The sequence below is a fragment of the Micromesistius poutassou genome (assembly GCF_964030765.1).
Source record: "Micromesistius poutassou genome assembly, chromosome: 8".
Lineage (NCBI taxonomy): Eukaryota > Metazoa > Chordata > Actinopteri > Gadiformes > Gadidae > Micromesistius > Micromesistius poutassou.
In genome coordinates this window covers 9,885,153-9,909,145 of record NC_140278.1, presented here as the reverse complement: position 1 = coordinate 9,909,145, position 23,993 = coordinate 9,885,153, and the positions used below count along the sequence as shown (strand labels likewise).

Below are 23,993 nucleotides of genomic sequence, written 5' to 3'. Positions count from 1 at the left end.
ACACGAAAAATAAAAGTTCTTTTGTTCCTCTTTAGTAGATTCTGAGACAGTAGCCTGTCTGGGGACTCCGCACTTCCTGTTGGACTTCACTTCCTGTTGGACCTTTAATGTAGGTGAGGCGGGCGTCGGGTTTCTTGCCCACTGCTGATGAAGAGGGGGGGGGGGGGGGGTTAGTGGAGGACTGTCTGGGCCTTGAAAAGGGATTGGGGTGGGGGGGGGGGGGGTTGTATTTGGACAGTGTCTGAATTCTGGTTTACCATTTGGTGAAAAGAATGAGCTTGTGTGTTTGGATGGATGGATTGGGGGCTCTGTGTACACGTGGCCGCTAGGCTTCCATAACGTCATCTTGTACGTGATCCATGTGAAAACAAAGTGCAGCAATGGTGGCCGGTATTTGATTTAGGCTTTTAATGAATTAATACATTTAATTCATAAAAACGGCGACCATTTCACACCCCTGATCCATAGACCAGGCCGGGAATCCCGGACAAACAGTTCTCTTATACCCTGTGACTTTGGAGGCCTGTCTCTAAGCTTGAGATGAGCACAATGTAGGTTAAATCAACAGGAACTTCCATCCCGTGTATGCCTCCACCATTCACCAGCCATATGGTGCCACCTACTGGAAATAAATCTGTCAAGTGAATTATGAGTGCTGGTGTGGTTGGGGGGGGGGGGGGGCGGGGTGTGCACAAGTGTATCTGCTTGTTTTGAACTGAAAAAATGGATGGTAGGAGGATCAGAAGCACTAAACACTATTCAGTGTCATATATAAACAATTTAGCTCGCTCTCACATTTAGTCTGTAAACAGACTTGACATTATTAGATTAAATTTACTAAGGATTCATTATGCCCTTCTTTTCTCTTTCACATTGGCGATTGTACATAAGACTGTGGAGGCGTTCAACCATTGGTAATCCTAATCACTTCCAGCATTACAAGCATATTTATTTTAGCTATTGCATCCTTATTTGAATGGGCCAAAGCCATTTGTATTGCTAAGCCATTGAGATCTAATCATTTTCAAGTCACTAACAAATGAAGGGTCTACGCTGCCCACTAGTGGATGTATTTGAAAAAAAGAAGTTCATTAAAGATCTATCACATGTAGAAAATGGATGGTATTGCTGCACTCCACTAAGTGCACATGAAAGAAAAAAGAAGACGCATGAAACTATTTAAGTATATTTATATATCTTTACATTATTCTTTAAATATCTTATTTAAAAAAAGCCCCAATCTGCACATTAATTATAAATGGCTGGGAGCTGGACCCCCTCTCATCACGAGCCTCGACCCCTCCCCAAAAAGAAAAAAAAATGGAATCAAGCCTCTCACCAATACGAATACAAGAGTCTTTCACAAAGGAGGAGGACAAGTCATGAGATGAGACCCACGGCACAGTGGGAGGTGGTGACGTCACAGGCTTCTAACAGCAACTTGAAGAGTCATTGTTAGGCTTTGAGATGTTTTGCGGTGGGGTAGCAGCAGATGTCAAATTAAAAAACGAGTCCCCTGGTGTTTATGGTTCGCCTGCCCCCTTACCCCACTGGGAGGCAGGGGGAGGACAACGCACAGCCCCCCCTCCCCTGGCTGTGTGGCCCCAGCGGAGGGTTCAGTGATTTCCGATGACGGTCTCCACCCCCCCATGGCTTGCCCGCTCTCATGGAGCTCAGAGGGATTCACATGAAGCCAGGGAAGAGCGACTGCAGCAGCAGAATCACCGCCACCACCATCATGGCACAGAAGCCCAGCACCAGCCATATGGGGAAGGATCCTACCACGACACGGAGAGCGGAGGAAGAAAGAGAGTAAAGGGGAAGTTCTTGTAGGAGCCTAAAGCATGTTTTTTTTTTTAAATTTATATTGATTAGTGCTTACTTCTGTTGCGCACGGTATGCAGCTGACACCTGCTGTCGACGGCTACGCTCAACATGGCCGCTTCGTGGTTGCTGCCTTTGAGGGCGTTCCCCTTCAACGTGTTGGGCAGGAATGCTACGTCCGTCACCACGATGCCGTGGGACTCCTCTACGTAGTACAGCTTCTACACAGAGAGAAGGACAGCAGCATGAAGTCGCAAAGTCGACTCACGCTCTAAAAGCAAACGGTGCTAACAGTCAATTTTTGCTTGTTACCCGTAGGGAGAACGCAATGTAGATCGCTACAGATCCCGTCACAGTTCCAAGGCCGATGAAGGTTCCAGACTCACTTTGAAACGAGAAAGAGGAAACAGCAGAAAATTACATTCAGCAATAATTTTGTACGCAAATGAGTTTCCAAACATACGTCATTTTAGAGAGGTTTTGTTCACAAAAAAACTGTTCACAAGCACTTGACAGGTGCAACTGAGGAAAAGCGATTTTGGGGTTTACTCATCATTTAAGTTGAAGCGCCCAGCGCTGAACCTCTACGACCACATATAAAGACAAAAACATTGTTCCAATGCAAGCACATGGACGGCCCTCACCTGACAGCCATGCTGGAGATGACCTCAGTGCCACAGACTGCAGTCAGCATGGGCAGGAAGCTCTTGCCGTCCCACTTGGTGAGATAGCAAGGGGGAGGCTTCCGGTCTCGTTTGTGGGGGATCTGAACCGTATACAGCCGTATGGCAGCGGGTTGGTCCTCTACCCTGCCAAACCTGAAGGGGAGAAGATCAAATCAATAAAGGAAAAACTAAAATCATGGAATCAATTAACAATAAAGTTTCATTCAACTAAGTTACCTGCAAGCCATGTAGCGATACGCCTTGTCGGCCACCTGAGGCATGGTGTCTTGCCACCGGAGACCCATGGCCAGCTGATTTCCACTCCACACACTGCACACAAAGTCCCTGCCAACACTGACGAGGTGCTGATGAGCAACACAACAGACATAAAGGTTTAGCCTATTGTCAGAGTCATGCATATTTTGTAGTGCTCTCCAGAGGGATGGGCAACGTTTAAATGTGTGTCACCTCATTCCCGGGACTCATGTCCAAGTCTTCAATTTCTCCCTCATGTGCTTTGAAGTCAAACTTCTTCTTCAAAGAGGGGTACTGGAAGAGTAGAGGGAGAACAGGGGTCATGATCAGGACTGGGTCAAAGCGGCAGAGATGTGGTCCAGTCGCACCACGCTCAGTGAAGCCTACCTCCCAAACCCGGATGTGGCCGTCCGTGCCCCCCGTCATGAGCAGGCTCAGGTCCGAGCTGAACCTCACCACCTTCTGCAGTGGGTCCACAGGGTTGAGGTCCGACTGCACTTCACCAACGTTTTCCACGGAGATCTGCGTGGTGTCGTCCGTAGTGTTGGACGCGCCCACGCCCCCTGCCTCCTCTGCTCCGTCTTTAGCCGCCGGGTCGCCTTTCCCCGTTCGTCGCCGGGCCTTCCCCTGCTGCTCGCCGGGGGCTGCTGCTGATCACAAACTCACTTCTGTTATTTGAACAATATTTCACTAGGAGAGTAGCCTGGAAATCCAGACCCACATCTAGAAATCTCCAGGGTCTGGTAAAGAGTAATGAAAATGGCCCAACTCCAGGGGCGGAACCAAGCATGCATTTGAAAATATCACTGCATGCAATTGGATAACACTACGACCAATCAGAAGAATACAACGGGTGATGTATGCAGACCAGCGGAGCTAACCAATAGATAAGACTCTTGCCGTATCCGGACGATAAAACAGCAACGCTTTTGGCCCGCCTTTATCAGATACACCGATGTGGTTGGTTAATGTTCTGGGCCAGGGGAATTGGGGAGTGAGTATATTGCTCATTCCCAGAGTGACTCGCTGAGCAAATTCAAATTGTGCTCTTGCGAGAACTCTGGATTTCCAGGGTACTAGGAGAGCCTTTTGAGATAGAAAATATATTTTTCAAAAGGTGTTTTGGCCAAGATAAAACAGCACAACAAAGTGTGCAAGAACAACAAATAAAGAATTACAAAGAGGGTCTTTAAGAACATCTTTAAGGAGTAGAAGGGGGTTTAGGCATCTTGCACTACACTATTCTGTCTGCTTAATACAATAGTGACAGCTTATTTAAACCCATATGTTTTTATTTCGCTTACGACTGCGTTCATCTTTGTTACGAGCCATCCCTACCTTCGCTGGAAGACGCTTTTCGTCCCTCATTTGCCTGGCGTTGTTTAAATCGCATCATGCTACAACTGCCATCCTGCCCCGCGGCAATAACGCCATCGGCGATTGCCAGGTTCATTGTTGCGCGGGTTTCCGTGTCATGAGCATGCAGCAGAGTGGCACTGTACTGGTGCTCTCCCACCAACTGCAGGCCAAGAAAATGCTACAACAGAGAGCACAAAGTTAAGGTCTTCCAACTTCCGACTTTCTACAATATTTGACTATTGAACTGTACAATATAGAATAAATCCCTACTGTATGTATGAAGCATGTATACTTGTGTGTAAATACATAAGTATGTCAAGATTGTGTTCTTTATAAAAATGACTTGAGAAAAGGATGTTATTTGCTTTTGCTCCTCCTTTAATGTCATATGGACAGAACACATAATTACTTACCACTGCATTTTTAATGCCAGTTTTGGATGCCCCACCTCCACCTGCAGTGATCACCAGGCCTGACTTGGGGTCCACCTTGACGGTGTAGAGGGGGAATGGGGCTCTGTACAGATCTGGCACCTTCCGTCTCCCCATATTTTTGTTTGTATTGGAGAGCTCTTCATAAAACGTGAAGACCAACAAAAACGTGTGGAAATCAGGATGTGATAGACCATTAATTCTACAATCACTTGATAGAAACGACATATGGTCTAAAAACATTGAACTCACGTCACAACTACTGCATAAACATCATTATTATAGGTTCCTTCCTGGTTAAGCTGTACCTTGTGCCTTGCGTGGCTTTAACCTTTGTGTTACTAAAGCACTCTTTATTATATTATTCAACCTGTATTACTAAAGCTCTCTTTATTATATTACTTAACAATTGTGTTACTAACAACCTCTTGGATTAAATCATTTAGTGTACTGCTATACTATTATTTAGTATAGCAGGCTTGAATGTATTCAGTTATACTTTAAAGACATAAGGCTTAAACTGCTGTGTACATGGTAACATTAGAACATGGAACCATGGATGTATACAAATGTTCTGTGTGGATAACTGATTGCTGATGTTAATGTTGAAGTAATGGTTAACGCAACACAAGCCAGCTACAATCGCTAAGCGCTACCTAATTGCTAGGAGCTACCTGCTGTTAGCTAGTAAGATAAATACAAACTAGGAGCTACCTTCTACCTACGACTCGTAGCTAGGAGCTATACCTACTAACGAGGAGCTGCCAGCTAGGGGCTACCTGCTAGCTATGCCAGCTAGGAGTTTCTGATCCGACTAGATCGACATGCTACATAATTGAAAATTCAGTACCTGTGCAATATCTCGGACTTTTCTTCTGCTCTTACTTCCTCAGCTCAGTAGTATACAGTTGGTAATTCCATTGCAAAGTGTCAAACGAAAGAATAAACAAAGAGACAAGCTGACAGCTAGCTAGCTGCTGAATCCCAATCTGGAAGCCACCTCCTGCCTACACGTCAGCAGCGTGGATGACGTAATCGCGTCAGTCAGAACAGCGATGTCAGAGACTTCCCTCGACGTAACTTCAAAGCATGCATCGGGCCAGAGTCGTGGGGCCAGTACAATAGGGCCACATTATATCTTGTTCTTCATATATATGTATTATATACAAATGTAAAACTGTAATGCAACATGAACATAAAGTGGTGCAGGAATGTTGCTCTTACTATATACAATGAGCAAACTACTTACCTAACGGAACTGAAATATACACGAATCCAAAACGTTATTTGGATTTATCCAAATAACAAAGAAGTGTGCAACACTTGTAACTTGCGTAACTTACAACTTGTAACTTACGTAACTTACAACTTGTAACTAACGTGACTTACGTAACTTGTAACTTACAACTTGTAACTTACAACTTGTTGTAACTTGTTACTTATGTAACTTACGTAACTTAAACTTGTAACTCGTAACTTACAACTTGTAACTTACGTAACTTACAACTTGTAGCTTACGTAACTTAGGTAAGTTACGTAATTTGCGTAACTTACGCAATTTACGTAAGATACAAGTTATGTAAATTGCGTAATTTACGTAAATTTAATTTACGTAACATACAAGTTACGTAACTTACGTAATTTACGTAAATTTAACTTACAGAATTTACGTAACTTACGCAATTTACGTAACTTTAACTTACGTAAGTTACACAATTTACGTAACTTTAACTTACGCAATTTAAATAACTTACTGATTTATGTAACTTACGTAAGTCACCTAAGTTACGTAATTAACGTAACTTGTAACAAGTTGTAAGTTACGTAAGTTACATAATTTATTTATATAAGTTACAAGTTGTAACTTACAACTTATGTAACTTAGGTAACTTACAACTTGTAACTTATGTAACTCACGTAACATACAACTTGTAACTTACAACTTACATAACTTACAAAGTAAGTAAGCTAATTTGTAACTTACAATTAACTTGTAACTTGCAACTTACGTATGTTACGTAAGTTGCAAGTTACAAGTTGTAAGTTACGTAAGTTACATGTAAGTTATGTAAGTTTTACAAGTTGTAAGTTACGTAAGTTACATGTTGTAAGTTACGTAAGTTACAAGTTGTAAGTTATGTAAGCTACACGTTGTAAGTTACGTAAGCTACACGTTGTAAGTTATGTAAGTTACATATGTTACGTAAGTTGTAAGATACACGTTGTAAGTTATGTAAGTTATATAAGTTACACGTTGTAAGTTACGTAAGTTACAAGTTGTAAGTAACATATGTTGTAAGTTACACGTTGTAAGCTACTTAAGTTATATAAGTTACACGTTGTAACTTACGTAGGTTACAAATGTAACTTAATAACTTACGTAGAAGGAGAAGTGGCGGAGAAGTAAATGCTGCGTCACGTTTTCAACTACAACCGTTTTCATCTAGTTTCAACTGGATTTTTGGATTTTTGGTGCCGTTAAAGTAGCATTAATAATCGTTTACTTCTTTAACAGCACAATCCAAAAACAGTCGAAACTAGATGGAAAATGTGTGTAGTTCAAAACGTGACGCAGCTTTTACTTCTCTGCCACCTACAGAGTTTGTTATGCACGATCATTCATAAACCCCATGTTATCTCCCATAGACATTTGACTGAGGGAACCAGGAGCCTTGGAGGCGGGACTTATTCTTCAGAGGTCTATGGTATGGCTTTTCTGTTTTTTTTTATCACCACACGATTGGACAATTCAGAGAATCAATCAAATAGGCTACCTCTCTCAGCAACACTCACGCAACACAACTACAGCAGAGAAGAGATGGATCGCTAACTAGGAGAGAGTTGTAAAAGCACTTTCCACCCATTTCAGTGGAGGAATTGGACTCCCCAAGCAATGTTATACTTAAAAGGAGCAAGTAAGTTCCATATTAATTTAGTCTTTCGGCCCGTAGCATATAAACAATATATATGTAGCATATAAACAATATATGGACGCTATAGGACAGTGATCATGATTTGCTTCAATATCATAATAACAACAATGGGTAAGCTTGCAAGCTTAGGCCCTGCAAGTCAGGATGTAGGCTATGAATCTGAATGAATAGTAGGTAATAGGTAGTGGCCATCTCCAAAATGCACCAGAATACAGGAAATCAAATCTACCAAATTAATTTTTTTCTATTACTGCGCCCCACCAACAATTTTTATCACCAGCCGCCACTGGATTTGACACATAGCCAGATACCGAATGGACAAATTGTTGAAGGTTCATTAAATATATTGATTTGGAGAGATTATATCAACGAATTGTGTTCTGTTGGCCACCAGTCTGGATATTGATTCCAGATTCAATGAAGAGCTGCAACCTGAGCTTTCGAGAGAAGGCTTGATAGCCACTCTGGGACGGGCTTCAGTGCTCAGTACAACATGTCCTTTGCCAAAGATATTACATTCTCCAATTCCAACAGATATAGGATAACATACTACAGAGAGATAATGCCTATCAAGGAGACACCGACATAGATTCCTCCTTGGATTACCATGGTTGTTTTCGTCATGTCATTTTTGACAAAGATGTAGGGTTGAGCAGTTGTGTCCATTGTCATTGCAACAGTGTTTACCCATCATCTTTGTGATGTTTACACATAATCTTATTATAATTAGCCCACCTGACTTTGGTGAGTAAGCAAAGTTAGTATACTCAATCTTTTGCTATTATTATTGTGAAGACAGGATAGAGGTGGGTTTCAGGGGCACGTTTTTTTGGGGGAGAGAGGTGTTACATGTCTTCTGCGGAAAGAGGTAAGTTGCGAAAGGATCCTGAATTGTAGCGTTATTCCGGTCTACCGCTACGCTATTTCCGGTCTCATACTTCCTATTGATGATATGTGTACTCCAGCCTTTACCAGTCCCCGGAGCGAGAATAATGTTAACATTACAAAAATAACAACAATGTCAACAAAAAACAATAAAAAAGATAAAGAGAACAAATGAAAAATGTGACGAAGCAAAATCCGAATTATTTCATGGAAACGAATATCCCACTATCAGTACCTCTCCCGCCTCTCGCAGCAATCCAGTAAACTGAGAGGCCCGCCCTCTTTCGCGTCAATAACGCCCATTTGGAGCCTTCCGTTCTAGGCTTCCGTCGTGAGATGAGAATGCCTGGGAACAAGAGAGAGAGAGAGCGAGCGAGCGAGAGAGAGAGCGAGCGAGCGAGAGAGAGAGCGAGCGAGCGAGAGAGAGAGAGAGAGAGCGAGCGAGAGAGAGAGAGAGAGAGCGAGCGAGAGAGAGAGAGAGAGCGAGAGAGAGAGCGAGCGAGAGAGAGAGAGAGCGAGCGAGAGAGAAGCAAGGGAAAAAGCAAAGCATGGGAAAAACCTATCGGCGATAGCCAGCAGTACGCCGCGTATCGAGTTATTTGCTGGTGTTCCTGTGCGTATTTCAGTGGGATATCCAAGCTGTTTGATGACATCTTTTTCATGTTTACGAGATTGAGTAAATCAGACGCAAAGAGGATTTATATACGGTAAGGGGATGCAACACTATGCAGATGTTTTTCACAGCATCTGGTAGACGCTATCAAATCCTACTTAATCCTACTAGAATGGATGCAAACGTAATGTCAGCAATTGGAAATATAAGCCACAAATCCTGTTGAGCCATTATATTTAACATAGTGGCGATTATGGTTGATATAGGCGGTGAATAATCAGCCATTTGGGCAGATTTGTTTGATTAATAGACATATGGCAAGGTGGATTTAGCTCTGTCTCCTCAATGGCGTAAGCGAAATAACAGTCAATATGGAAACCAGTTTTGCAGAAATATATTCTGACACAATGGTTATACATTAATGACAACCACTTTAGATATGTCTAGTTATCATTTCAGAGCAACATGTAGCCTGGGCAGATGGTCATGAGCAACCACTCGAATGGGGCTTTATTTCCTATTGGTCCTAATAGGCCAAGAGAAGAATATACACCTTATTTCGTCAGTTTATAATACCATATATTAGAACGAGGCAATCCAAGCTCTGCATATCTATAAACTAAACATATGTTGCTTATTCGTTTTAAGAAAGGTTTGACTGTACCATTGTATCTATCCTTTTTATTTAGGCCATGTGAGGTGTGACAATGGATGCCCAAAATGACCACAGCGCTCCACTACAGCGGAACGACGGAGAGAGAAGAGGTCATGAAAACAAAATAATTTTTGTATTAATACCCAGCGAGGGATATTAATTACTGATGCTGCCATGAGACTCACATCCACACTACAAAATATGAATAGAGATGCTGGTGGAAAATGTAATCAAAAAGCAGTTGAAAGGTGAAAGAACTTATTGACTTTACTGGTTTAGCCAACTGCCTTCAACAGTGTAGGTGACACAATACTGAGTAGTGAGTCAAACTGGTTGTCACAATGGGCATAGCGATGTAGGCTGATACCAACAGTAAACTGGGACTGACAATCAAGACGCTACAGGTTATTCATGCCGCCATGAATGGCATCTCAGGGCAAAATGATGTCTGGACAATGGCATTAAGAGAAAAGGCCATACCATAGTGCACAAGAGAGGGACATCTGAACGTAACAGCGGTATTTTGAATCTGCTGTAGAACCCAAGACGGGCTCGCTGGGCACCATTCAAGGGAAAACAAGAGGGCGAGGCAAAACGGTGGCCATGCCTCGCAACCGGGCCTTCTCGGAGCCCGAGTACTCGGCCGAGTATTCCGCCGACTGCTCGGTCACCCTCCCCTCCGACCCGGGCCAGGCGGTGGGGCGCGCTCACGAGGTGACGGTGCGGAGCTCCGGGTGCTGCCTCTGCCTGCCGCGCTTCATGCGGCTCACCTTTGCCCCGGAGTCCCTGGAGAACCTCTACCAGACCTACTTCCGGCGGCAGAGACACGAGACCCTCCTGGTGCTGGTGGTGTTCGCGGCCCTCTTCGACAGCTACGTCATCGTCATGTGCGCGGTGGTGTACACCGGGGACAAGCTGGCCTCGGTGGTGGTGGCGTCGGTGGGGCTGGCGGCCGACGTGGTCCTCTACCTGCTGTGCCGGTACGGCCTGCTGCCCGACCGCATCTCCCGCCGGGTGGTGCCGTACGCCCTGTGGGTGCTCATCGGGGCGCAGATCTTCTGCTACCTGGGGCTGAACTACTCCCGCTTCCACCAGGCCAGCGACACGGTGGGCTGGCAGGCCTTCTTCAGCTTCTCCTTCTTTCTCACGCTGCCCCTGAGACTCACACCCATCGTGCTGATCACGTCCGTGTCCTGCGGGGTGCACACCCTGGTGCTAGGGGTCACCATCGCACAGCAGCAGCAGGAGGACATACAAGGGGCCGCCCTGGGTCGACAGGTGAGAATGGAAGCCTGGGGGTGGGGGGGGGGGGGGGGGGGGGTGCTGGCTCAGTGCAGTTAAAAGACTGAAGAATTATAATTATACGGAGGTACTCAATGTTATTTTATAAATCCTTGGAGAAATGTGACAAATGTGACAAAAAAAACCTACAGAAATTATTGATTGGCAGCAGTTATGTTGCTGATGATGATGTGGAGGAGGAGGAGGAGGAGGTTTGGGTGGCGTCGAGCCGAGACGAGGTGAGATGGAGGCTGCATTATTGTGGAGTGAATGGAAATGACAGGCGTGTGTGTGTGTGTGTGTGTGTGTGTGTGTGTGTGGGGGGGGGTTTATGCGAAGCGGTGGTGTAGAGGACACTCAGGGAACGGGTGCTATGGGTGACGTGGAGAAAATGGCTAGAATGACAAGCGTCAGCTCTGGTTTTAAGTTACAGCGAGTGAGGCCTCATCTTTTGTTAGGGCCCGCAAAACAAACAGTACGCATTAACAGGACTTTAATTATTATCTCACCTATTTAATCTACGGCGTTCTGTGTTTGCGATGAACCCTTTTTTGACTCTCCTGTCATATCGATCTGGCAAGAAACCTTTTTGCTTCAATAGATTTGAACGGATGGTCAGGCCTGCTGCGTGTGGTTGTGTCTCTACCGTGAAGCAGAAGTCCTCGAGACACCATGTGTGCATTGTCGACTGCCACAGGATGGGATGTGTGCTTATTTGACACAGAGAACTGGACTGTTTAGATCCTCCTGGCAGACAGCCACACCTACATGAAGCTGTGCTCTATGAGTGGAAGATGTTATTATTACAATATGATCGTTATATAAACATCCAGCCTCCATGATGTCTTATTACTGTCATGTTTTGAAGACATTAAGCCTATATGCATCCAGGCTCATAATGAGCATTTATGATGTGTAAATACAGTATGATAATGTGTATGCATGTCTTTGTTGAACAAAGAGCCCTAATCCATATGCCATGTTCTGTTGTCAAGCTCCTGGCCAACATTGTGATCTATGTGTGTGCCATCACCGTGGGGGTTATGTCCTACTACATGGCTGACCGTAAGCACCGCAAGGCCTTTCTGGAGGCCAGACAGTCCCTGGAAGTCAAACTCAACCTGGAGGAGCAAAGCCAGCAACAGGTAGGCATCTGTTGTGTATTCTATACTTGTAGGTCTACGTTCCTATTGTTGTTTCAATGTGAGATGCCAGGGTTTAGAAGGATTATGTTTGTGAAGCAACAACGTTTGTTGATATGATGAAAATGGAAGGGGTTTGATATCATGTTTTATGGATGGGTAGCAGTCGCGGTGTACGGCTTCTGCACGTGCGTAAGGACACGCACACAGTGTGTGTGTGCGTGCGTGTTAGTATGTGTGGCATATGTCTGTTTGTGTTAGCACTGTGTCAGCAAGCCTCCCCTTCCCCCCTCCCTCCCTCCCTCCCTCCCTCCCCCTCTCCCTCTCTCCCCCCTCCCCTTCTTTCGTACCACAGCTGTGACTATTGGGCATTCTGGATTGCTACTATTTATGGAACAGGCTAACAGGCCGGCACTATAGAAAGAGGAATGGGAGGGGGGGGGTAGAAGGGGAAATAAACCACAGGATTGTGGGAGTAGAGAAGGAGGGAGCAAAGGTGTGTGAGAGCGAGACTGGGAGACAGAGCGGGAGCGATGGGGAGTGAGGAAAAAGCTGATAAGACCAGGAGGGAGAGAAACTCCCAGAATACTAATGGAGAAGCATGGGCTGCTGGGAGACGAGGGGCTGGCAGCCAATCAAGGAGCATCCGGTCGCTGCACGTTGCCATGGCAACCAACCTCCTGAGACGGTGTCAGCTGTAATCACAGTGCTGACTTGCTCACCCGTTTCTCTCACCCTCTCTCTCCATCTCTTTTACTCACACTCTCTCTGTTTTGTTTTTTTGCCAATGCCATTTTCTTGTCCACACATGTAGGCTAATGTATGGCCACTGGTCTTGCTCTATAGGTGCTCTATAGGCGTTTGTTGGGCTGCTTGAGAAATGTGTGTTCTTTTTCCTTCCGGGTCAATGCTGTGCTAATATTTGATATCGGGTCCCAGAGACCAGTATATGTTATGATGTGCTGACTGACCAATCCAGTGAGTAGTGCGAAAACGATGCTCTCTAGAAGGCACGTGAAACGTGGTCCACAATGAATTCTCTTTATTTATTGTTGCTCCTCTTCGGGTTAGGCTGAACCCTTTGGCCTATTGATCTTCCACTCTGTCTTGAAAAGCCTTTTGACCGTGGTGCTGTGGCCTTGCTGTAAGTCATTTAAATTGGCTTGCAGTGTTTATGTCAAAATGAACCCCTGATGTAACCAGAGCCCGGTAACATGATTACAGAAAGGCCTGCGCTCTGAAAGGCATCGGAGGTATACCCAGTGACTCTTCCTTGTGTTAACATGCGTCTGTCATCAAATTGACCCACATCTGTGGCTCTCCATAGGAACGGCTGCTGCTGTCCATCCTCCCCAAGCACATAGCAGACGAGATGCTGCAGGACATGAAGAAGGAAGCAAGCCAGAAGGAGATGCAGCAGTTTAACACCATGTACATGTACAGACACGAGAACGTCAGGTACAGCATGAATTACCATGAACCGCGTCTAAATCAGCAAAATAAAATTAGCTGTCTAGTTTTAAACGCTATGTTTCACTGTCAACTGGAAACAACATTGTTATTATTGCTAACATGAGACTGTTATTTTATAACGGGTAGTTAACAACATGTAACCTGAATGTGACAAATGTGGTGAATTTGATATCGGTACGCAATCAGTAGCTAAAGGACACGATGTAGCGCTCTGATTTTCAATATGTTTTGTAACCTCCTTGTCCCTCTACTATTTTCTCTCCAGTATTTTATTTGCGGACATCGTGGGCTTCACCCAGCTGTCGTCCTCGTGCAGTGCCCATGAGCTGGTCAAGCTGCTCAACGAACTGTTTGCCCGCTTTGACAAGCTGGCTGCGGTGCGTGCGTGCCCTCATCTTCTAATGGCCGTGCTCCCATTCTAATGCTCATTTGCCCGCACGCGTGCAAATGACTCGGCGTAAAGAGCCCTGTCGAACATACCAAAAGAGGAAACCAGGACGGTTCTGTTGCAACATGTGTGCATGCACAGTTTGTTATGTCACTGTGGAGGAACATTTGTCTCTGGACCAAAATATTTGAAGCAGAAAAATCAAAACCATTTACATTTCTCAATGGCTATTGTACATGAAGATAGCGTTCCTATTTTTATGTCCTAACATAATATTTATCAAATGACACAGATGCATATACACATGCATATAAATAAACCATATATATATGTATATATATAAACCTGGTTGCGACACACAGTTTGAAAACTACTGCTATACGTAGCTGTATATACACTTGCAAATAAGGTTTAGTTTCTAGAAAAGTCGGGTGATATATTTGCTCTGTCTTCTGGTTTGTAGAAGTACCACCAGCTGAGAATCAAGATCCTAGGGGACTGCTACTACTGTATCTGTGGTCTGCCTGACTACCGCGAGGACCATGCCGCCTGCTCCATCATGATGGGCCTGGCCATGGTGGAAGCCATCTCGTGAGTCCCCTCTCTGTGGGAGGCGGGTTATGGTTCCATAGAGATGGGAGATTATTTGCATGTTTTTTTGGCAATGTTTTGATTGGTGAATGTTAGTGCCTGAGATGGATGCCGTTGGTTTAGCTAATGAGGGTAATCTGTTGTTCAAGGGCTGGAGTAATGCCCATGAGGCAAGCTTAGATATTTGTTTACTTTTTTTTGTCCTGTTTTTGTTTATCATTCTATCATTATTTATATAATAAGCTGCTCAAAAATTATAATTGACATCAATTCTTTTATCATTGTAAATAATATAATAATTTACAATTATATTATTATAATTTGCTCAAATTTAAATATAGCAACAACCAGCCAATATTTCACACGTTTATCCAGAACTATGAAGTTCATGTTACGGTTTAATTCAAGGGTTACTCTGTGCCCGAGAGGAAGACAAATTTGGAAAACGTGTCAACATTTTCTAGACTCGCAACCCTAGAGAAGTACAGTCAGTCCAGTTCTATTGTTAATAAGTTAGAGACTGTTGGATTTGCCAGTTGAACAAGTGTGTTTACTTTGAAAATAGGAGTAAGAGTGAGGTAGGAGAGCTGCTTAGATAAACTAGCCTTTTATTGCTTGTATTTGCCCACAGGTATGTGCGTGAGAAGACGCAAAAAGCCGTGGACATGCGTGTGGGCGTGCACAGTGGTACGGTCCTGGGGGGGGTCCTGGGCCAGAAGCGCTGGCAGTATGACGTCTGGTCCACTGACGTCACCGTGGCCAACAAGATGGAGGCAGGGGGCATACCAGGGTAATACCCTAGACTAGTATACCTATCATAATATGGTCCACATCAGCGTCTATCGCTTTCTAGCACAACATGCTGGGACTTGTTGTTTTGAAGCAAACACATAGAGCTGTTATGTCAGGGTCATGTAAATAAGCTGTGTGTGTGTTTAGAAATAAACATAAAGACATTAAAAACAAACAGAATATCAATATATCAATATACTATATATCAATATACTCTATTCCTAATTTGTGTGTGTGTGTTTTTGCCTGTGCATGTGTGCGTGTGTATGCGTGTTTGTGTATGGTCCAGTCGAGTGCATATCTCTCAGAGCACCATGGAGTGTCTCCGCGGGGAGTTTGAGGTGGAGCCCGGGAATGGGGGCGAGCGCTGTGACTACCTGAAGGAGAGGGGCCTCCACACCTACCTGGTGCTGGTGCCCCCCAAGGGCCCCGCGGCCAAGAACGGAATCAACGGAGTGGTGAGAGAAGCCCCTCCAAAGGCACACATGACAGAGGAATTACCATCTCCCTTATAATTCTTGAATTCCTTTCTAATACTATAATTAACAATCCATCATGTAGCTAAAGGAAGACAATTCTTTGAAAAAGCAGTTATATAATTGTTATGAATAATACAAGTAGAATAAAAATATATATATGCAACATTTTGTAATAACACTGTAATACGTGAAAGCAACTGACAAAAGGGCATTTTGTTTTGCGCTATGTTGACTTTACAAAAAGCCCATTTAAAGGAGTTGAACAAACCTTGTTTTATTTGCGGGGTGGCAGCGATAGGTCACACACTAACTCTGTGCTGTTGCTATCAGAAGTTGTCTGTGACGTCGTCCAACGGCAACTCCCCGCTGCTAATCAACACCACGGAGTGCAACGGGAGCGTCAACACCGCCTGCACCACGCCAGAGGAACCTGAGGAACTGGACGCCAGGGTAGGGAGGAGTAAACAATGCTGCCGATCCCTGGATTTAAAGGAGCGGGATCCTCTGAAACACACTTCTCTAACCACCACAGCCCTCACTGACTCGTGGTGAACCATTCATTTGATCATGAATGATGACGTTGTTCTTTGTACGCTGATTGTTTTAAATGTACAAAGAAACATTGACGGTTGACGTGACACCGATTTCAGAGAGGCCCCAGGGTTACTCGGTTCCTATTCAGTCAGAAGACGCTTTGATCTAAAATCAAAGTGACTCTTTGTAGAATCAGTGATGATAGATCAGATACAGTGGTGCCATTCTATATAAGGATATGGAATATGTTCATCTTCTTTAATGAATTACGATGCAGATCCCTTCCTAATGTTTTCAACTGGGTGTCGAAAAATTTTTAGAATAATGTATTTGTGTGCACGACCGTTTTTTTCTTTGATCAAACATCTGCTTGATACCCTGTTCTCCCTTTTTCTCACTAATCCGTCACCAGCAGTCGGTAAAACATTTAAAGCCTTGTATGAAAAACAATTGATTGACACTCTCCAAAACATCCGCTCCTCTGTCTCTTCCCTTCCCCAGGTGGTGAATCCGTCGTTTCCTAACCCGCGGCGGCGACTGCGTCTGCGAGACTTGGCTGAGCGAGTTATCGACGCCCGTGAGAATGAACAGGAGCTCAACAAGCTGCTGAACGAAGCCCTGCTGGAGAGGGAGACGGTGCAGGCGTGAGTAGTTTATCCTGTCACACCACTGTAAGGGTGGGGTTGGAGGGTGGGGTCCTTGTACTGTACAGGTAACATGTAGTAATGTTAGTTTTCCATATGAAAGGAGATTATCTGAAGCTACAGTTCTATTGTCATCCCTGATGTCAGTGTAACATTTGAATCTGTCGGTGGTGCTCAAACAAAGCCCATAGCCATGTTCTTAGACCAAATCAATCGGTAATGAGGTTCACTTTGTAGCATGTTATGTTTGGCACTACTGCAAATGTCAGATGCAATCCATTGAACAGGTTTGGTGACTGCTCATTGGGTGACATGGCTTAGATAATTGTTCCAATTATGCAAATTAACTCTGACATTTTTGTTTTGGTGGGTCACTAATGCATATGATTAAGAACATTGGGAATTTAATCAACCATGTATTGATGATGTGTTCACAATGACCCCTGTATGGAAGCAAATCGCTATCATACTGTTTTCAAAAGCCATTGGAGCCATTGGATATGGAAATGTAAACAATTCCTAACATTAAAAATGTCATTAATATTAGTGTATATTATAATATATACTCAGATCGAAAAATTGTAGTTGCAGATAAATTAAAATACTATATTAATTTCTCATATTCAAGTAGTGCAAATATGGATCTGAAAATCATGCGGAAAATGTAATTGAAGTATCATGTATTCCGAGGTTAGGCTTAAGCAATCGAGACTGAATGCTATTGAAGTGACGGCTGTCCTATAAGAGTGCAGTTTGTATGTCATGTGATCAAAATAAAAATGTCTTGAGAATCAAACCCAATAGCAAACAGGGATATGCATGCATTAGCATAATTTCAGTCCACATAGTAGAGCTTTCATCGTTTCCATTCACTTAATGCACTATTATCCCTGTTATTATCACTATTATTATCATTATTATCATCCTGTTCACCCTCTCCTGCTGGCGGCAGTCTGAAGGGCAAGCACACCAACCGGCTGTCCCTGCGCTTCGTGGACCCCGAGCTGGAGACGCGCTACTCTGTGGAGAAGGAGAAACAGAGCGGAGCGGCGTTCAGCTGCTCCTGTGTGGTCCTGCTCTTCACCGCCGTCATGGAGGCCCTCATCGACCCGCGGTGAGCTCTCACAGAGGGGTTTTTTAGTTTTGTCCTGTATTTTTCTTGTCTCTGGAACGATATTATACCGTTACGTGCACATGTCCCTTTGTCTGTCTTTGGCTGTCGTGTATCTCTGGTATCTCTGATTGTATGTCTCTATAATGTGATTTTCCTGCTATCTTCCTGGTTTGTGTGTCTGTGTGTTTTCGCTACAGGCTGATTGCAAACTACATTACCCTTGCTGTGGGAGAGGTCCTGCTGCTTGTCCTCACTATCTGCTCCCTGGCAGCCATTTTCCCCAGAGTGAGTCAGCGTGCGCGCATACACACACACACACACACACACACACACACACACACACACGCACACACGCACACGCACACCTACACACATGCACATGCACATGTAGATTCATACTGAGCCTCTGTTTACCTCTGGGTACAAGAGTATGACCAGTCAGTGCAGTGCAAAACAATTGTTTTCCTCCAGCAGAGATAGATTCAACCCTCCACCTCACATAGCCAGTGAATGCAAGCGTATGCCCCATACTTTCATCAGCATATACCTTGTATTTAGAGGATTTCGTTATTGTGGAGTTTGATTTTTTAATCCATGTGTAAAATTGTGTAGCGAAGGGCAGTTTGCAGAAGAGGGGATTGTGATATGTGTGTGTGCATTCCTTAATACATACATGTTTTGGAGACGCTTGTTTTTGAGGTAATTTCCCTGTTCGATAACTTAAGTAGGATTGAGTAGGCTATCACTCTTTTGGAGGAAGTTGGTATTCAAAACGAAACTGTTGTGATACAACTGCCACCGTTATCAAAGCAACCTATAACCTAGATTCACATGCTATTTGATTGTAGCACAGTCTACTATCAATAATAATCAATACATATATCAGATAGCAATAATGATAGGTCTATGAATGTAGTTCATTACTATGGATACAATAAGATGACTGTGGAGCTTACAAAACCACACACAGTCCTCTTATTTTATCCATAGTGGTGAACTACATTCATAGACCTATAATTATAGCTATGTTATATGTATTGATTATTCTTGATAGTAGATAGTAGACTCCCCAGAGTTCATGTTCTAAAGTACTTCCCCCTGAGGGCAGTACTTTAGGACTTTTTGGGGGGTAAAATAATGCCCCCAGATGTTAATTAAGACCCTTGTTCCTGCGATGGAAACACACTGAGTTCCTGAAAAAGTTCCTAGTTCCTGCAGTGGAAACGTGGCTATAGACATAGCAGGGTGCAGCTCAACACTGTGGTCTGCCTGGAGGCGTGGAGCCACTGCCATGTCTCGCGCTTTTGATTTAGCCCAAGTTCACAGCCATGGAAACTCTGATTTATTGACAACCAGTGTTATGTGGCCTGGCTTTATCTATTCAGGGTGGGGGTCAGGCAGAAGGCAACATCGTCATCAGTGGGATTTTGCTTTAACCCGATGTACAAATTATGTGGCTTCTCAGCCAAATACACAGCCAGTCAGATGCTCAGCGAGAACACAGACTCAATGTGACCAATGCCCGCAGGCTAAAGCAGTTCCCTGTCGATATTCACCCTGATTATATCCACGGCTACACAATATCAGGCCAATGTCACATGGCCTCTGCGAACGTACGCGGATGCGCTCGCGTGTGAAGGATACACCACCGCCTCTGAGTGTTATTTGTTTTGGAAGTCTGTGTGTGGCTTGTGTTGTTTTAAAGTAAGTGCTTCCAATGGGCAAACTAAAGTGAGTGTGGACTCTTCTCTGGAGCACTGGTTGTCAAAATTGTGGCTCCATCTTTTTTTCAGAGTTTGTATTCACATCCAATTGCTTTAGATAGAAAGCAATTGAAGCTGCCAACGATTACAATATAAAAGGGGTTTCTATGGTAATCATCATCTCACAATACATGGGTTTGTGAATGTTAAGTATTACTAGTACGGTCTTTTGTTTGTCAGGTTTTTCCCAAGAAGCTGGTGTCTTTCTCCACATGGATAGACCACACACGCTGGGCCCGCAACACCTGGGCCATGGCGGCCATTTTCATAGTCACTATGGCAGATATTGTTGACATGGTGAGAAACCTACTTATGTAAAACTGCTAGCTAGTTTTATACATTTTGTAGGCAAATATGCTCACTATTTATTATTTTAAGGTCTAAAATGTACAATTCCAATAGCACATTCCCTAAAGATCACTGGATACCAAAATAATATGGATCCATAATCACATGATTAGAGATGGCACTTTGTCTACGTTATTCTCTGTTTCTCGCTTGGCCACCGTTTCCATTCTCCCTCCTCTTCCTTTCCTTCCTCTTCCTCTCTGTCCCACCTAGCTGAGCTGCCTGCCCAGCACCCCGGCCTCAGGCAGCACCCTGGCCCCCCCATCCTCCACCACAGTGACCGGCCCAGACAACTGCCTGGAGAACCCCAAGTATTACAGCTACATCGCTGTCTTGGCACTCATGGCAACCACCATGCTGGTCCAGGTCAGCCACATGGTTAAGCTCACGCTCATGCTCCTCATCACCATAGCAACGGGCATCGTCAACATCTACAGCTGGAGGGACATATTTGACCGATATGACATGGCCCGTTTCCAGGACTACAGGTAAGCGGGGAACAACGGCGCTATTTCTGGAAAAATAAATATATTTTCACTATATATTTATATAACTCATTCGGAAATTGTCAACTCGACTTTCATTTCTTCTTTCAGGTCATCCCTCGTTCCCTCAAAGTTCACAATGACGATAATGATCGTCATTATGATGATCAGCTTCTACTACTTCTCTCGCCACGTAAGAAGCTTGAAGCCTTATTTTGGGTTATACAACGTCCACAGCACGGCCGAGACCTGCGGCAATATTGGCCTGCATGCTCTCCCCATTCCAATGTTCTTCCTTGATGACACAGGTGGAGAAGCTGGCGCGGACGCTGTTTTTGTGGAAGATCGAGGTGCACGAGCAGAAGGAGAAAGTTTACGAGATGAGGCGCTGGAACGAGGCACTAGTGACCAACATGCTGCCGGAGCACGTGGCCCGCCACTTCCTGGGCTCCAAGAAGAGGGATGAGGTAATGCGAGCGGAGGCACTCACACCTGGGTCCGTGGGCCGTTGTCCTGCGCACTGGACGGACAAATAAATGGTCTGAAAATGGGGCATCCACTCAAGATATAATGTCTGTCATTTCCTCTGTTTCAAAGTGGTTCTGATTTAGAGCTGTGTTTGTTGTTATTCTAAGCTGTGTGGAAATTGTGGTAGATGGTGATCAGCCGAGCTGAGACAACCGGGCCCTGGCATTCGCTAGGTTGACCTAGTCTTGTTTATACAAAGCGGGTGGAAGGTTGTATCAATACTGTCGACCCAATGTGTTCCAGGAGTTGTACAGCCAGTCCTACGATGAGATCGGTGTGATGTTCGCCTCCATCCCCAACTTCTCTGACTTCTACACGGAGGAGAGCATCAACAACGGGGGGATCGAGTGTCTGCGCTTCCTCAACGAGATCATCTCGGACTTTGACAGCGTGAGTACAGCCCGTCACACTCTGGAGGCTGGGTGGGCTTCAAGAAATGATGAATTAAATTACGTCGAAAAAAATGGGTACTTTTTCTACAAATCAATTAAGTAACAAATCCCTCGATTCATGGATCCCTAGGGGTAGATGAATGTCCAATATTTGAGTTGACTAATGCAGTTCAAAGTCTTCAAGTCAAAAACATACAGTCCAATTCAGGTTAACAAGGGCCAGCGTTTGACTTATCTCAGCTATGGTCTCTCCTCTGGACAGCTGCTGGACGAGGCCCAGTTCCGCTGCATCACCAAGATCAAGACCATAGGGAGCACCTACATGGCCGCCTCAGGCGTCACCCCAGACGTCTCCAATGGCTACGCCTGCTTGAAGGTCAGAGCTGTGGAAGTCCGACCTGACACCTTGTTTTAAGCACTTTAGTTCCCTCACTTCTGTTTGCAATTGGGATTCTTACCGGTTGCCACCAGCCCGTCCCGCCCTTCAACTCATGTTGAGACCGAACCAACCCAATCACAGCTCAAGCCACTGACGCTGGCTTGTGATGGACCCAGACTATTGTGATCTACCTCCAGGCTCTATCGTGGGCCAGCGGCTCACAGCCCACCAGAGGGCCACAAGAGAGACTGGAAATCGAGGCTAGCGTCGGGGGGGGGGGGGGAAGAGGAAATGTAATGACCCATACCCCGTCAAGAGATCACAGATAAGCCAAATGATGCTTTCATTTGAGGTTAATGTAATTATAGAGCCATTCTGAGATAGCGCGATATAGCATACAAGGTTACAGAGTCATGATGGAAGGGGTCGTGCCTGTTGTGGTTATGATTGACACTTTTTTTTTTGCTTATTTGTGTTCAACAGAAGGAAGAACTTTCTGACCGCGAGCGCTGGCAGCATCTGGCAGACCTGGCGGATTTTGCTCTTTCCATGAAGGTCACCTTGATGAACATCAACTATCAGTCATTCAACAACTTCATGCTCCGCATCGGTCAGTAGTCGGTCTCCTTCATTGCTTGACGCACTGCTACCGTGTGCCACGCCTGGGACACAGGGAAACACCACTCTGTCTGTCTTTAAGGTCTAAACAAAGGAGGCGTATTGGCTGGAGTCATCGGTGCACGGAAACCCCACTATGACATCTGGGGGAACACTGTGAATGTGGCCAGTCGCATGGAGTCAACGGGGGTTATGGGGAACATTCAGGTAATGATGTCACTTCCTGTTAGGGCAAACCCTTGATCTTCCTGTTGTTAGCTATCCTAGTTGTGTTAACTGGCAATAGCCTTTAGATGTTGTTGTCTGTAAGTTGAAGTATAAGTATAAAGTACAAATTGACAGTACATGGCCACCACACCAATTTATCTCTACAAAATGATTTGAAATGCAGTTAACACATACATTTCTTGATTGAGAATATTTACATTGAAAATTAAAGCCCATATTATGGAGCACTTATGGAGGTCTGATGTTACAGTTAGTTACAGTAAACAAAGCTTATTTCACACTCAACACCTGTGTCGCCCTCAGGTGGTGGAGGACTGCTATAACATTCTGAAGGAGTATGGATTCCGCTTTGTTCGAAGGGGTCCAATCTTCGTCAAGGGCAAAGGGGAGCTGCTAACTTACTTTCTCAAGGGAAGAGACAAGCAGGGCTCCTTCATAAACGGCTCTTCGGTCACCTTGCCTCACCAAGTGGTGGACAGCTAAAGACCTGCCTGCTCAGGATTGCCCCCCCCCACACACACACACACACACACACACACACACACACACACACACACAACAGACACACGCAAACACACACACACACACACACATAGATACACACTCCAAAAATATATTTATTATATCTGGAATGCATGGTGGCGGGGTGGAGGAGAGAATTTTTGAACGAAGCGATTTGTCTAGAAAACATGCTTGTTTAAACATAAACATTTTGATACATGGTCATGTTTGCAATGATAAGCAATTTAAAACACTACTGAAATGCTAACTGTTGACCTGTGATGACATAGAACACTGCTGTATAGACACTCTTTCTCTCTCCCTCCCTCCTTCCCTCTCTCTCTCTTAAACAGAAACCTATACATAACCTGATCGGTACATTTGCCTTCTTAAAACAAACTAAGTAACTTAAGATGCCATCTACTCAGCACACTAACCAAAATGGCTTTTGGACAGAGGACGGGATATTTAACATCTCTTGCCCAATTTCTTCCTCTACAAATGGGACAGACTCATCGTTGACCAGTTGTCCTCCTAATATTGACTTGTAGGGTTATTAAGTGTTAGGCCATTACATTACTAGGCCAAAGTGTGTTGGTGCCAATCAAACTAGCATATGCCTGCCTGTGTGTGTGTGTGTGTGTGTGTGTGTATGTGTGTGTGTGTGTGTGTGTGTGTGTGTGTGTTCCCATG

The 23,993-nt window shown here is 44.6% G+C and overlaps 2 protein-coding genes across 4 annotated transcripts; one reads left to right on the top strand and one right to left on the bottom strand.

Annotated features, from left to right (window-relative positions):
• Positions 1-224: 224 nt before the first annotated feature.
• preb (prolactin regulatory element binding) lies at positions 225-5,522 on the bottom strand. 2 transcript variants are annotated; one of them, XM_084471271.1, is made up of 10 exons: positions 5,385-5,522; positions 4,517-4,674; positions 4,083-4,281; positions 3,132-3,394; positions 2,958-3,038; positions 2,727-2,854; positions 2,469-2,642; positions 2,137-2,209; positions 1,883-2,045; positions 225-1,778 (listed from the first exon to the last, which is right to left on the bottom strand). In XM_084471271.1, the coding sequence occupies exons 2-10, from the start codon at positions 4,649-4,651 to the stop codon at positions 1,684-1,686; spliced, it is 1,311 nt and encodes a 436-aa protein (XP_084327397.1). In that variant the 5' UTR covers positions 4,652-4,674; positions 5,385-5,522; the 3' UTR covers positions 225-1,683. The 2 variants fall into 2 exon arrangements, with proteins under 2 accessions (XP_084327397.1, XP_084327398.1); XM_084471272.1 differs by having other exon boundaries at positions 3,132-3,391.
• A 3,414-nt stretch (positions 5,523-8,936) lies between these two features.
• Positions 8,937-23,465, top strand: adcy3a (adenylate cyclase 3a). 2 transcript variants are annotated; one of them, XM_084471384.1, is made up of 22 exons: positions 8,937-9,059; positions 9,655-9,730; positions 10,159-10,898; positions 11,897-12,046; positions 13,371-13,501; positions 13,782-13,893; positions 14,368-14,495; positions 15,127-15,285; positions 15,577-15,745; positions 16,097-16,216; positions 16,802-16,944; positions 17,897-18,058; positions 18,256-18,343; positions 20,002-20,118; positions 20,383-20,657; positions 20,766-20,847; positions 20,963-21,121; positions 21,426-21,572; positions 21,837-21,950; positions 22,437-22,563; positions 22,654-22,778; positions 23,103-23,465. In XM_084471384.1, exons 2-22 carry the CDS (start codon positions 9,673-9,675, stop codon positions 23,280-23,282), a joined length of 3,486 nt encoding a protein of 1,161 aa, XP_084327510.1. In that variant the 5' UTR covers positions 8,937-9,059; positions 9,655-9,672; the 3' UTR covers positions 23,283-23,465. The 2 variants fall into 2 exon arrangements, with proteins under 2 accessions (XP_084327510.1, XP_084327511.1); XM_084471385.1 differs by lacking the exons at positions 8,937-9,059; positions 9,655-9,730; positions 15,127-15,285 and having other exon boundaries at positions 10,211-10,898.
• The last annotated feature ends 528 nt before the right edge of the window (positions 23,466-23,993 follow it).

What these genes read in the sequence shown, in the direction of transcription:
- adcy3a (XM_084471384.1), top strand. Translation starts at nt 9,673, where the DNA reads ATGGATGCCCAAAATGACCACAGCGCTCCACTACAGCGGAACGACGGA. An exon ending in TACAGACACGAGAACGTCAG is followed by an intron (nt 13,502 to 13,781) that starts GTACAGCATGAA and finishes TTTTCTCTCCAG; the next exon opens with TATTTTATTTGCGGACATCG. An exon ending in GCTCCAAGAAGAGGGATGAG is followed by an intron (nt 21,122 to 21,425) that starts GTAATGCGAGCG and finishes AATGTGTTCCAG; the next exon opens with GAGTTGTACAGCCAGTCCTA.
- preb (XM_084471271.1), bottom strand. Translation starts at nt 4,651, where the DNA reads ATGGGGAGACGGAAGGTGCCAGATCTGTACAGAGCCCCATTCCCCCTC. An exon ending in CTGGCATTAAAAATGCAGTG is followed by an intron (nt 4,282 to 4,516) that starts GTAAGTAATTAT and finishes TCTCTGTTGTAG; the next exon opens with CATTTTCTTGGCCTGCAGTT. An exon ending in AAAAGCGTCTTCCAGCGAAG is followed by an intron (nt 3,395 to 4,082) that starts GTAGGGATGGCT and finishes GTTTGTGATCAG; the next exon opens with CAGCAGCCCCCGGCGAGCAG.